Source organism: Nerophis ophidion, linkage group LG21 (assembly GCF_033978795.1).
Source record: "Nerophis ophidion isolate RoL-2023_Sa linkage group LG21, RoL_Noph_v1.0, whole genome shotgun sequence".
Taxonomy (NCBI): Eukaryota; Metazoa; Chordata; class Actinopteri; order Syngnathiformes; family Syngnathidae; genus Nerophis; species Nerophis ophidion.
In genome coordinates, this window is record NC_084631.1 from 18,307,463 (window position 1) to 18,321,936 (window position 14,474).

The 14,474-nt window shown below is 40.1% G+C and overlaps 1 protein-coding gene across 1 annotated transcript in view; it reads left to right on the forward strand.

The window, feature by feature from the left end:
• Positions 1-14,474, forward strand: part of LOC133539829 (exostosin-1b) — a 358,313-nt gene that overhangs the window by 248,835 nt on the left and 95,004 nt on the right. The window contains exon 2 of the mRNA XM_061882069.1: positions 13,989-14,082. Within this exon, the coding sequence (XP_061738053.1) occupies positions 13,989-14,082 (94 nt within the window). The remainder of the gene's footprint in view (positions 1-13,988; positions 14,083-14,474) is intronic.

Below are 14,474 nucleotides of genomic sequence, written 5' to 3' on the forward strand. Positions count from 1 at the left end.
ATTGGATTCCATTTAGGTTCCAAACATCTGTCGCCACTCATCACAAATGAGTCATATCTTATTTATTCTTAATTAATGAAATGTGAGGACAAAATCCTGCCACACATAAACATTTAAGACATAATTAAGAAGAAAACAAGTGGTCTGGGAGAGGGCGTGATCTGTGAGAAGAGTCTTAATATGCAATAAATTGGATTTTTCTCTCGCTTGCTGGGCGCCACATCAGCTGGTGGGGGATTTGAAGTTTCGTGTTTGGGCGACAGGAGGTAATTAAGCGTCTGCCGCCTGGCACCAGAAACAATCCCACTTGCATCTGAATGTGGAGTATTGTGTGTTCAAGTCTATTCAAATACTCAGGTGTTTTTGGTAGATCACCCTTTTGACTAATTTGCAAAATTGACCATTAGGCATGTGCATACATTTTCCGCGGCTGAAAAAAAACTTGTACGTTTGCCTTTTTGTTCTCTTTTTGCCATGTTTTTATTTTTATTTTATTCCTACAACGTGCTGCACTTTGACACCCGTGGTTTCACCGGAAACGCTTCCACACGTCGTCTTTGCGGCATGGCGTTCGAGCCTTTCGGACCCCTTTTTAGATCATCTTTGGTTTTGGGGCTGCGTCTTGTGCAGGGTGAGTCCATAACACGCTAAATGGCTGATTGAATGATTTTGTGATTGTGTTTATTTTATTGTGGACAATTTCATTGATCTGAAGTGACGAAGCAAAATGTATTACAAATTACATGTGAACGCAAAAAAAAAACAGTATTCAGTCGCAGCGTTCAAGCTGGGGAGGGAAAAATAACGGCTTACAGTCCGTAAATTTTGGTAGATGACCCTTTGATTTAATTTACATAATCGACCATTACGCATGTGCATACGTGTTTTTCACGGCTAAAAAAAAACGTGGACGTATACCTTTTTGTTCTATTTTTAGCCATGTTTTTTTTCGTTTTTTTTTTTTTTCATTTTATTCCTACTACGTGCTGCACTTTGACACCCGTGGTTTACATATTTCACCCAAAAAGACGGAAGTGTTACCAAGTACCTCGAGACTCTGTCTAGTCTTGCAGAGGCGCTCGGTAAGCGTCCACGCTTCGTCTTTGGGGCACGGCGTTCGAGCCTTTCGGACCCCTTTTATTTTCGATCATCATTGGCTTTGGGGCTGCGTCTGGTGCATTTAGAGGGTGAGTCCATAACACGCTAAATGGCTGACTGAATGATTTTGTGAGTGTGTTTATTTTATTGGGGACAATTTCATTGATCTGAAGTGACGAAGCAAAATTTATTACAAATTACATGTGAACGCAAAAAAAAACATTATTCAGTCGCAGCGTTCATGGTGGGGAGGGAAAAATAGCGGCTTACAGTCCGTAAATTTTGGTAGATGACCCTTTGATTTAATTTGCATAATCGACCATTACGCATGTGTATACGTGTTTTTCACGGCTAAAAAAAAATGTGGACGTATGCCTTTTTGTTCTATTTTTAGCCATGTTTTTTTTTTTTTTTTTTTTCTTTTTTTTTTCATTTTATTCCTACTACGTGCTGCACTTCGACATCCGTGGTTTACATATTTCACCCAAAAAGACGGAAGTGTTACCAAGTACCTCCAGACTCTGTCTAGTCTTGCAGAGGCGCTCGGTAAGCGTCCACGCCTCGTCTTTGGGGCACAGCGTTCGAGCCTTTCGGACCCCTTTTATTTTCGATCATCATTGACTTTGGGGCTGCGTCTCATGTATTTGGAGGGTGAGTCCATAACACACTAAATGACTGATTGAATGATTTTGTGAGTGTGTTTATTTTATTGTGGACAATTTCATTGATCTGAAGTGACGAAGCAAAATTTATTACAAATTACATGTGAACGCAAAAAAAAACATTATTCAGTCGCAGCGTTCAAGGTGGGGAGGGAAAAATAGCGGCTTACAGTCCGTAAATTTTGGTAGATGACCCTTTGATTTAATTTGCATAATCGACCATTACGCATGTGTATACGTTTTTATCACGGCTAAAAAAAAAACGTGGACGTATACCTTTTTGTTCTATTTTTAGCCATGTTTTTTTTTTTTTTTTTCATTTTATTCCTACTACGTTCTGCACTTTGACACCCGTGGTTTACATATTTCACCCAAAAAGACGGAAGTGTTACCAAGTACCTCGAGACTCTGTCTAGTCTTGCAGAGGCGCTCAGCAAGCGTCCACGCTTCGTCTTTGGAGCACGGCGTTCGAGCCTTTCGGACCCCTTTTATTTTCGATCATCTTTGGCTTTGGGGTTGCGTCTGGTGCATTTGGAGGGTGAGTCCATAACACGCTAAATGGCTGATTGAATGATTTTGTGACTCTGTTTATTTTATTGTGGACAATTTATTTGGTCTGAAGTGACGAAGCTAAATTTATTACAAATTACATGTGAACGCAAAAAAAAAACATTATTCAGTCGCAGCGTTCAAGGTGGGGCGGCTGAAATAGCGGCTTACAGTCCGTAAATTTTGGTAGATGACCCTTTTGTCTAATTTGCATAATCAACCATTACGCATGTGCATACATTTTTTTCACGGCTAAAAAAAAATGTGTACGTATGCCTTTTTGTAATATTTTTGCCATGTTTTTTTTTTTTTTTCAATTTTATTCCTACAATATGCTGGATGCACTTTGACACCAGTGGTTTAAGTATATCACCGGAAAAAACGGAAGTGTTACCGAGTACCTCCAGACTCTGTCTAGTCTTGCGGAGGCGCTCGGCACGCTTCCACGCTTCCACGCCTCGTTTTAGGGCATGGAAGTCGAGCTTTCGGAACCCTTTTTCGATCGTCTTAGGCTTTGGGGCTGCGTCTTGTGCATTTGGAGGGTGAGTCCATAACACGCTAAATGGCTGACTGAATGATTTTGTGAATGTGTTTATTTTATTGTGGAAAATTTCATTGGTCCACCGTGCTGCACTTTGACGCCCGTGGTTTACATATTTCAACGGAAAAGACGGAAGTGTTACCAAGTACCTCCAGACTCTGTCTCGTCTTGATGGATTGTCGGCACATTACGGCTACCATAGTCAGACTTACTGTACTTAAACATAAATGTGTTATTATGGAAGGACCCCAAAATGGCACCTATTCGGACACATACTATCTGGCCTTTTGTTTCACAATATTATGCAAATCCAACTTTTCTGATTTATTGGTGCTTTCTGATATGTATTTGAGATCCCAATAAGTCCCGGAAATGTGTGCCCGTCCGCCATTGTCATTGTCAATGAGCTCCTTTTTCTTTATCCTCTTGTCATGTGGAATTTATCTTCGCTGTTGCCATTTCTAATACTCAGTAGTGTGAAGTTTACTATGGATCAGAGCGGTCAAGCGAACATGGATCCCGACCACTTGTCAACTGGCAGGTTTCGATGAGAAAATTGTGGTAAAAAGTCGCCTCTTACCGGGGATCAGCAGAACTTCTGTCGTGCTGCTGCTGCCGTGACTAATTCCCTCAGAGACTGGCGTCAAGACACCCGGGGACACACGCCTCCGACTATCAGGTACTATATAATCTCACTAAAACACTTGCAACACAATAGAAAGATAAGGGATTTTCCAGAATTATCCTAGTAAATGTGTCTAAAAACATCTGAATCGCTCACAATGCAATCGCCTTTTTTTTTTTAACACTATATATTTAAAAAAAACAATTCTAGTCCTACGCTATCGATATCCTCAGCCACAAATCTTTCATTCTCGCTCAAATTAATGGGGAAATTGTCGTTTTCTTAGTCCGAATAGCACTTTTTGTTGGAGGCTCCCATTATAAAAAATGTGAGGATGTGAGGAGCCATCACACGGGTGACGTCATCGTCTGCGACTTCTGGTAAAGGCAGGGCTTTTTTATTAGCGACCAAAAGTTGTGAACTTTAACGTCGATGTTCTCTACTAAACCCTTTCAGCAAAAATATGGCAATATTCTATGTGTCAAGTACGACACATAGAATGGACCTGCTATCCCCGTTTAAAATAAGAAAATCTCATTTCAGTAGGCCTTTAAAGGCCTACTGAAACCCACTACTACCCACCACGCAGTCTGATAGTTTATATATCAATGATGAAATATTAACATTGCAACACATGCCAATATGGCCTTTTTAGTTTACTAAATTACAATTTTAAATTTCCTGGGAGTTTCGTCTTGAAAACGTTGTATAACGATGACGTGTACACAAGACATCACGGGTTTTTAGGAAGTATGAGCGCTGCACACACACACAGCTAAAAGTCGTCTGCTTTAACAGCATAATTACACAGTATTTTGGAGATCTGTGTTGCTGAATCTTTTGCAATTTGTTCAATTAATAATGGAGAAGTCACAGTAGAAAGATGGAGTTGGGAAGCTTTAGCCACACAAACACACGGTGATTCCTTGTTTAAAATTCCTGGAGGTGAAACTTTACTTTGGATCAGAGCGCGATCAAGCAAACATAAATCACGACGGAATGTCAACCAGCAGTTTTCGGTGAGAAAATTATGGTAAAAAGTCGCTTCTTACCGGAGAAAAGCTGAGCTTGTGCCGTCCATAAAGCTGCCGTCGACTCCCCTGAGACATTGGCGTCAAGACACCCGTGGACGTACACATCCGACTATCAGGTACTATTTAACTCACTAAAACACTAGCAACACAATAGAAAGACAAGGGATTTCCCAGAATTATCCTAGTAAATGTCTCTAAACACATCGGAATCAGTCCCTGTCATGACTTGGCTTGGACATGGATGGTGTGTGCTCCTTCGACGCAGAGGGATTACAGGACGAGCCAGGCATGAATTCAGGTACATAGTTTTAATTTTATTAATACTCAAAATACGAAAAAAGGCAAACCAAGGACGCGCTCTGTGGCGGATAAAAATTTATACTATAACTTAGAACAAAAACAGCACAATGGCAATACTATCTACAAACAAACAAAATATCCTATCAAAGACATAAATACAAACAAAAACTTACTTGGCGTGGATGAATCAAAAAGCATGGCATGAAGTATGTAAGGCAATGAAAGTTAGAACCGCATGGGTAATGAAAGTTAATGTTCCCAGACTGATGGACAGAAAGAAATTGACTTAAATAGTGGCTGTGAATAATTAGGAACAGGTGCGGGACTGAGGGCATGGGCGTGACTAGGAGGGCAAGGTGAAAAGCAATGAGTTGTCATGGTAACAAAAACAAACCTGGAAGTGAAAAAACAGAACAAGAGTCCAGAACACAAAACAAAACATGATCAAACATGAAATCAGATTTACAAACGTGACAGTCCCAATGCAATCGCGTTTTTTTTTTTTTTCTAGTCCGTCGCTATCAATATCCTCAAACACAAATCTTTTATCCTCGCTGAAATTAATGGGGAAATTGTCGTCTTCTCGGTCCGAATAGCACTTTTTGTTGGAGGCTCCCATTAAAAACAATGTGAATATGTGAGGAGCTATCAACATGTGACGTCATAGTCTGCGACTTCCGGTAAAGGCAAGACTTTTTTATTAGCGACCAAAAGTTGCAAACTTTATCGTGGATGTTCTCTAGTAAATCCTTTCAGCAAAAATATGGCAATATCGCGAAATGATGAAGTATGACACATAGAATGGACCTGCTATCCCCGTTTAAATAAGAACATCTCATTTCAGTAGGCCTTTAAAGGCTTGAAATACAGTAATCGAGCACAAGGCCTCCAGAACAAAGCGTGTAAGGCAATTGTTGTCACTAGAATGGAGCCAAACAACACATGTATGTAAAAGAAGGCCAAAGTTCCTGTTTGAAGTCCAAATCAACAGGATGCTCAAGGTAAGGAAGAGATGGGAGGCAGGAAGAAGGTAACGCCAAGTTGGATTTACACAGCAGGGGTATTCCTATTTGAGTTTTCCAGCTGCAGCCTCACCTGTGGCTCATTCAACTGTCTCTTATTAAAAAAATTTAAAAAAAGGACCATTTGGCGCAATCTCAGTCACAGCGAGTAGATCAGGTGTACTCCTGAATCAGTATCTATAATTGAAACTGCTCCCGTGGTGGCTTTGGAGACAACAGAATGTGCGTCCCTTAGATTGCGCATTCCTCTTCCTTGACAGGTAATATAATATCCACGCCAGCTCGTACAGCTGTTGCATTTTCAAGTGGCTTTCGTGTCGAGTGCATCAAGCTGTGTGCAGTGCATGAAGGTGTAAATGAGGATTTTTTTTTTTATCACAAGTTGACACGTCCACGTACTTCATTAGTGGTGCAAGGGGGAAAAAAAGTCACCAGTGTACGTGTGTCAAAGCGTGTGCGGCTGGAGGGAGTGCGAACAGTGGGCGACGTGTGCAGTAACACACTTGTGTGTGACTGTACTGATTACAGTGTGTCATCAGCTGTCCACTGTGTTGCATTAGATCCAATATTCTTCCTAACCTCTCACCTGAATATCAAAGAGTGGTAATTATTTTGAAAATTAACCATACCGTATTTGTCGGACTAATTTCCGCGCCTTATAACCCGTTGCGCCTAATGTACGGAATAATTTTGGTTGTGCTTACCGACCTAGAAGCTATTTTATCTGGTACATTTGGGGACGGCGTGGCGCAGTGGGAGAGTGGCCGTGCGCAACCCGAGGGTCCCTGGTTCAAATCCCACCTAGTACCAACCTCGTCACGTCCGTTGTGTCCTGAGGAAGACACTTCACCCTTGCTCCTGATGGGTGCTGGTTGGCGCCTTGCATGGCAGCTCCCTCCATCAGTGTGTAAATGTGTGTGTGAATGGGTAAATGTGGAAGTAGTGTCAAAGTGCTTTGAGTACCTTGAAGGTAGAAAAGCGCTATACAAGTACAACCCATTTATCATTGACATGGTGAACTGATAAGTGTGACCAGTAGATGGCAGTAACACATAAGATACAGTGGGGCAAAAAAGTATTTAGTCAGCCCCCGAGTGTGCAAGTTCTCCCACTTAAAATGATGACAGAGGTCTGTCATTTTCATCATAGGTACACTTCAACTGTGAGAGACAGAATGTGAAAAAAATAATCCAGGAATTCACATTGTAGGAATTTTAGAGAATTTATTTGTAAATTATGGTGGAAAATAAGTATTTGGTCAACCATTCAAAGCTCTCACTGATGGAAGGAGGTTTTGGCTCAAAATCTCACGATACATGGCCCCATTCATTCTTTCCTTAACACGGATCAATCGTCCTGTCCCCTTAGCAGAAAAACAGCCCCAAAGCATGATGTTTCCACCCCCATGCTTCACAGTAGGTATGGTGTTCTTGGGATGCAACTCAGTATTCTTCTTCCTCCAAACACGACAAGTTGAGTTTATACCAAAAAGTTCTATTTTGGTTTCATCTGACCACATGACATTCTCCCAATCCTCTGCTGTATCATCCATGTATCCAGTTTGGTATAAACTCAACTTGTCGTGTTTGGAGGAAGAAGAATACTGAGTTACATCCCAAGAACACGATACCTACTGTGAAGCATGGGGGTGGAAACTCCATGCTTATTTTCCACCATAATTTACAAAAAAATACTTTAAAATTCCTACAAAGTGAATTCCTGTGTTTTTTTTTTCAGATTCTGTCTCTCACAGTTGAAGTGTACCTATGATGAAAATTACGGACCTCTGTCATCATTTTAAGTGAGAGAACTTGCACAATCGGTGGCTGACTAAATACTTTTTTGCCCCACTGAAACTGTGTAGACTGCAATATGACTCAAGTAAAAAGCACCAACATTTTATATGTTCCATTGAAAATATAGAACATTAAATACGGCGCTCAAAAATCCATCAAAATGTTTTAGTACGACTTTGGTAAGTTAAAAAGCCGTACCGCGTGATGGATTGCACTGTGCTTCAACATACAAGTATTATTATGGTGTGTGTATAAGATAAGACATATTATTTGGCGTTTTGTTTTGCAATATTATGCAAAAGCAACTTTTCGTACCTTCTGGTACCCGCCGATCTGTATTTGGGATAAAAATTGCGCGCGTCCGCCTTTTGTAGTCAATAAGCTTCTTCTTTTTCTCTACTTGTTTTGGGACATTCATCCTTCGCTGTTGCCATTTCTAATATAAAGTAGTGTAAAGTTCTTACTTATATCTGTCAGTCAACTCACCATGAAAGTGTTAAAACATACCGGTGTAGTGAGTTTACATTATTCACCCAAAGAACTTTAGTTTTTAGGGAGCTCCGGTCAGATGATTTCTCACAGGACACATTTCCGGCGGGGTTTGGCTTCACGGTGGCAGAGGGGTTAGTGCGTCTGCCTCACAATACGAAGGTCCTGCAGTCCTGGGTTCAATCCCAGGCCCGGGATCTTTCTGTGTGGAGTTTGCATGTTCTCCCCGTGACTGCGTGGGTTCCCTCCGGGTACTCCGGCTTCCTCCCACCTCCAAAGACATGCACCTGGGGATAGGTTGATTGGCAACACTAAATTGGCCCTAGTGAGTGAATGTGAGTGTAAATGTTGTCTGTCTATCTGTGTTGCCCCTGTGATGAGGTGGCGACTTGTCCAGGGTGTAGCCCGCCTTCCGCCCGATTGTAACTGAGATAGGCGCCAGCGACCCCAAAAGAGAATAAGCGGTAGAAAATGGATGGATGGACATTTCCGGCGGTGGTGTTGTTTGCGGATGAGGAGATGCTGCTCAAAATGTACGACTTTGGTAATCTACGAAGCCGGACCGCTTGATGGATTTTACTGTGCTTCAACATACGAGCATTATTATGGTGTGTGTGTAAGGTAAGACAAATATGGCGTTTTGTTTTGCAATATTATGCAAAAGATAATTTTCTTACCCTCTGGTACCTGCTGATCTGCATTAGGGATATGTATAAGTCCTGAAAATCTGCACGCCTCCGCCTTCGTAGTCAATGCCGACACCGTAATAGATAAACTTCTTGTTTTGCTCTAGCTTCTCGTTATTGGACATTCATCCTCTGCTGTTGCCATTTCTAATATAAAGTAGTGTAAAGTTCTTACTTATATCTGTTAGTAAACTCGCCATGAAGGCGCTAAAACATACCGGTGTAGTGAGTTTACATTATTCACCCAAGGAACTTTTGTTTTTAGAGACTTCCGGTCAGACTTTTTTTCGCGGTGCGCCCTATGGTCCGGAAAATACGGTAATTATTTTGAAAATATGCCATGCATTACTTGCATTGGTCATCATGCTGTCCATGTATGCAGTTTTTTTTGGACTGATATTAGCCCTTTTGGTCCTCCCAGTGCTTTAAAACCTTCTCCTACTGGCTGGCTTCCACGGGCACGCTTATTTGCACTTGTTGTTAATCAAAAGTGTTCTCTATTGCCAAGATGTAGTCAAACTCCCAAGTTGCTGTTCGAGGCAGAGCGGCGGAAAAAAGTTGCGAGACAGATGGCAGGTTGAAGACACGTGGTGGGCGGGCCGGGCCGTGCCTGTAGCAGATGACCTACCAAGACATCTGTGCTGAGCTTGTGTCTGCTCGAGATTAACTTTAGAAGGGGGGAGTCAGATTTTCACATAATGAAGACAAAAGTGAAGGCTTGTACAGGGAAAAAAAAGTCAAAATTCCGTCAGCTCTGTGAGTTCCAGGCTGCAGTCTAGATGTAAAAATATATCAAGCTTTCATTGCAATTTTGTCAGAGTTCTACATGAAATGAAAGGAAAATCCAGAAACATTTTAAAGAAAGAGACCCTATTATCAAAACGTGTCAACTTTTTTCTTATAACATTTAGAACAATTTGTCATATTCTTTCTGTTTCTGTAATATTGCAATATTTTCTTGTAAAATTATAACTTTTTTTTATAAAAAAAAAAAAGGCGACATTTTTCTTATGAAATTCTGACCCTTATCACAATATTGCCAATTTTTTTGTTGTTGTAAAATAGTGATTTTTTTTTTGAGTAAAGTTATGACTTCTGTCATAATTTGGCCTGAGTAAAATTCAGATTATTATTATAATATTGCCAAAATGTTAAAGTTCTCTTATAAAATTGTGACTTGTCGAGTAAAATTTCGACACTTTTCATGAAATTGTCCAAAATGTAAGCCTTTTCTCTACGTATAAAGACTGTGACATAAATAATGAATATTAAAAAACAATTACACACAAAATTTACTAGAAGCATACTTTTTCCTCAAAACGTGTCAACTTTTTTTCTTATAAAATTTGGAACAATTTGTCATATTCTTTCTGTTTCTGTAATATTGCAATATTTTCTCGTAAAATCATCACTTTTTTATGTGAAGTTATGATTTATTTTATGGAAAATGGTGACATTTGTCATATAAAATTCTGACTTGTTACAATATTGCCAATTTTTTTGTTGTTTTTGTAAAACAGTGAAATTGAGTAAAATTCTGATTTTGTCAAGTAAAATTTTAAATTATTATGACAGTATTGCTAAAAGTTTTCTTATAAAATTGTGACTTTGTCATGTAAAATTCCAACTCTTTTCATAAAATTGCCCAAATTTTAAGCTTTTTTTATTGTTAAATTGCGACTGTTATTGAGTAAAATTCCGAGTTAATCATAATATTGCACAAATGGTTAGTTTTTCTTGTAACATTTTGTCCTGCGTTGAGTAAAATTACGACTTTAATTATATCATTGCCAAACATGTTCTCGTGAAATTGTGACCTTTGTCATAAAATTCTGACTTTTGTCACAATATTGCAAATTTTGTTGTTGTTATTGAAAAAGGTGACATTTTTTGAGTAAAATTATGATTTTGTCAAGTAAAATTTCGATTAGTAGTACAGTATTGCCAAAATGTTAAAGCTTTCTTGTAAAAATGTGACTTTTGTCAAGTGAATTTACGACTCTTTTCATAAAATTACAAATATGTTGAGCTTTTTTTGTAAAATAGCGACTGTTATTGAGTAAAATTCCGACTGTTAGTGCACAAATGTTTAGTTTTTCTTGTAACATTTTTGACTTGTGTTGAGTAAAATTATAAATTTTATCATAACTGCCAAAATTCTAAATTTTTCTCTTGAAATTGTGACCTTTTTCCTATGAATTTTCAACTTATTTTTCACAACAAGCTTTTTTATATTTGCACAGTATTGCACAGTGTTATTCATGTTGTAAATACACATCTTTATTTATAGTAAGGGTGGTCCTAAAGAGGTAGGCATTATTCGGAGGTCTCAAGAAGGTAACAAATACAAGAATGTTTGTGTGTGTGTGTGTGTGTGTATGTGTGTGTGTGTGTGTGTGTGTGTGTGTGTGTGTGTGTGTGTGTGTGTGTGTGTGTTTCTGCCACACACACACACACACACACACACACTGAGCAGACTGTGTGGTGGAAGCAGGTGTCACTCTCAGCTCATTACCCTGGTGCAGGGCTGATCACCCTGTTTAGTGAGCAATAAGACACACCTCAATAGAGAGAGCAGAGGGGAAAGAGGTTCTCTCTCTCCAAGAAATAGACATATTGAGCTGTTTGTGAGATGTGTGGCGTCACGGTGGAGAACATTGTTGAATGGGGATTATAAATTCCGGTTATCTACAACCAGGGTCATATTTTTCTACCTGTGGCCAATATTGGCAATCTTCCTTCTTCACTGGGTTCTGGAGAGGCAATTTTTACACTTTTACATTCCACAGCAGTACCTAGGGACACGAGTGGGATTGTTTCCGCGGCGCAGCTCGCACCTCGAAAAAACCCTATTGCAAACGATGTCGTCGATTGAAATGTTTTGCAATCAATTTATTCCGCGCTTGGTCTCCCAAAAAACACCACTTTAACATGTAACATCAACTTTTAAAAAGAAAATCAAACTTTTTAAATAAAAAATGTTGTATGAAATGTGCTGCAAACAACTATCAATCAATCAAAGCTTTATTTATATAGCTATAAATCACAAGTGTCTCAAAGGGCTGCACAACCGGATTGAAAGGTTTCACATAGATTGTTAGACGCTAAGTGTTCATTTAACTGCTCCGCAAAAAATTTTTCGAGGATTTTTGAAATAAAGGGAAGGTGAGACACCGGTCGGTAGTTTACCATGAGGTCAGGATCGAGGTTAGGTCTTTTAAGAAGAGGATGAATAACCGCTTGTTTGAATGCTAGGGGAACAGTGCCCGAGGAAAGTGATAAGTTTATAATATTTAGCACTGATAGACCTAATAATACAAAAAAAAAAAAATAACCAACTGAGAAGGTGCCTGGTATGTTAACGTAACATATTATGGTAAGAGTCATTCAAATAACTATAACATATAGAACATGCTATATGTTTACCAAACAATCTATCACTCTTAATCAATAAATCCGATGAAATCTTCTTCCTCGATGTCGCGTCTAAACAACTCTGCCAACTCCAAAGGTATGCGCCGCTTCCTCTTGTCATTTTCTGCTGCATATTTCACTACGTCCAGCTTGTAATCTGCAGTACATGATGCCATTTTTGTTCAGCCCTTCTCAGTTTTTATAAGTTACCGCCAATGATGAAATGATCCATTTTAATAGCTACGGCAGTAGCATATAGCCTATAGCAGTTAGCATTACGTGACTCACAATGCACTTCTGCCATGACCTTCCCCCGCCGAATTCTTATTGGTTGACGTGTGTGTGACGATTGCTGACATTTTTTTCGTCTCTTCCGCGAATGGGATGAATAATATTATTTGATATTATATGATATTATAACTTGGGCCACTGTAAACTTTATGGCAGATTTTTGCATTGACATTTGGACCTTGCTAGCAAACATATAACACTGTGTCCAAACTTGTGATTAACATAACCGAGGCAATCCGCAAGGCACCCCTTTAAGTCCTCTCTTTTTTGGTAGTTACTGTTAAATTCATTTCTGTAACTAGGGTGTTGCTGTAGCTTATTTACTTCACATGCAGTCAGTCAAGTGTTCAACTTCTTCACTTATACTAGTGGTATTCCTCAAGGTTCTGTTTCATGTGCTTCCTTGGCCCGCAAGTTCAGTTTAAAAAGCTTGTGAGAGACCCCCATTTTTGCAGAATGTTGTTAAAGACGGCGGAAAGCTTCTGTAACTGTTGTGGTTAAACAGTGGAGGTAACGGCAAACAGACACCAGAGGACAGTAATGTTCAATAATGTATTATATATACATACTCAATATATATAATAAGAATAATAAACAATACTAACTACTAAACTAGGGAAATGAAGTGTGAAAAAACTCAAGAGTGTGTATGGTGTAAGACTATGTGTAGAATTTAACTGAAGTGTGTGTTACCAAAGTGCTGAACGAGATACGAGGAAGTCCAGGGAGCAGGCAGGTGATCAGGGGCGAGACAGAGGCATCAGAGTCCAGGGGTGAGCGAGGAGTCAAGGAACGAGGGAGGCAGTCGAGATCCAGGGCAACGGAAGGAAAACAATGCTGAAAACACGGGAGAAGACAAGTGACAAATCAAGTCACGGAGAGGAAACTACGATAAACAGCATGTCGCTTACGGTACACCATTAGAGAACTAAGTTCCTGCGCCGATCCTTGGGTCCACTGGTCCTTTATTTAGCTCGCCCTCATTAATCACAGGTGTGCAGATTGTCTGATCGTCTGCAAGCTTGCAGCTGCGTGGGCGTGTCCAAACGCGCTATCAGCAGATCCTCCACGTGGTCCCGCAGAGGAGGGAGACGCAGACTGTGCGTGCGCTGTAACAGTAACTCTGACAAAACAAAAATCAAATGTCTGAAGGACTTCTCCGGAATATACAAAGTAAGACTAATAGTGAAGGAAGAAGTCCAGCCCCCCGGGTCTTTAGCTTCCTGGAAATGTGGCCCTCAAAACAATTTAGGGAAATATCCCTGCTCCATAGGGTTATACTGTATTTGTAAATGCCTGTAAAGAGATATGAAATTTTGTAAGTGCTATCCACAAAGGATTTTTGTCAGAACACATTTAATTTCTGCACAGCCAGCATCAGTAATGCAGACAGAGTGTGTGCGTGTGCTTTGAAAAATGCATGTTAACATTTACTGTAGATATATGTCCTAGCCTCACGCCTGTATGTTGTGTCTCTGCAGGTATGACTACAAAGAGATGCTCCATAACTCCACCTTCTGCTTAGTGCCCCGAGGCAGAAGGCTGGGCTCCTTTCGCTTCCTCGAGGCCCTGCAGGTAAGCACTCTCTCACGCTGACTCACCCACAAGTACACACAGTGGAATGTACAGAACGCTGTGAATTCATACCCACGAGCGTCATTATTGACAATTTAAATGCCTACTGAAACCCACTACTACCCACCACGCAGTCTGATAGTTTATATATCAATGATGAAATATTAACATTGCAACACATGCCGATACCGCCTTTTTAGTTTACTAAATTGCAATTTTAAATTTCCCGGGAGTTTCTTGTTAAAAATCTGCGATGAGGTGGCGACTTGTCCAGGGTGTACCCTGCCTTCCGCCCGATTGTAGCTGAGATAGGCGCCAGCGCCCCCCGCGACCCCGAAAGGGAATAAGCGGTAGAAAATGGATGGATGGATGGGTTTCTTGTTAAAAATGAT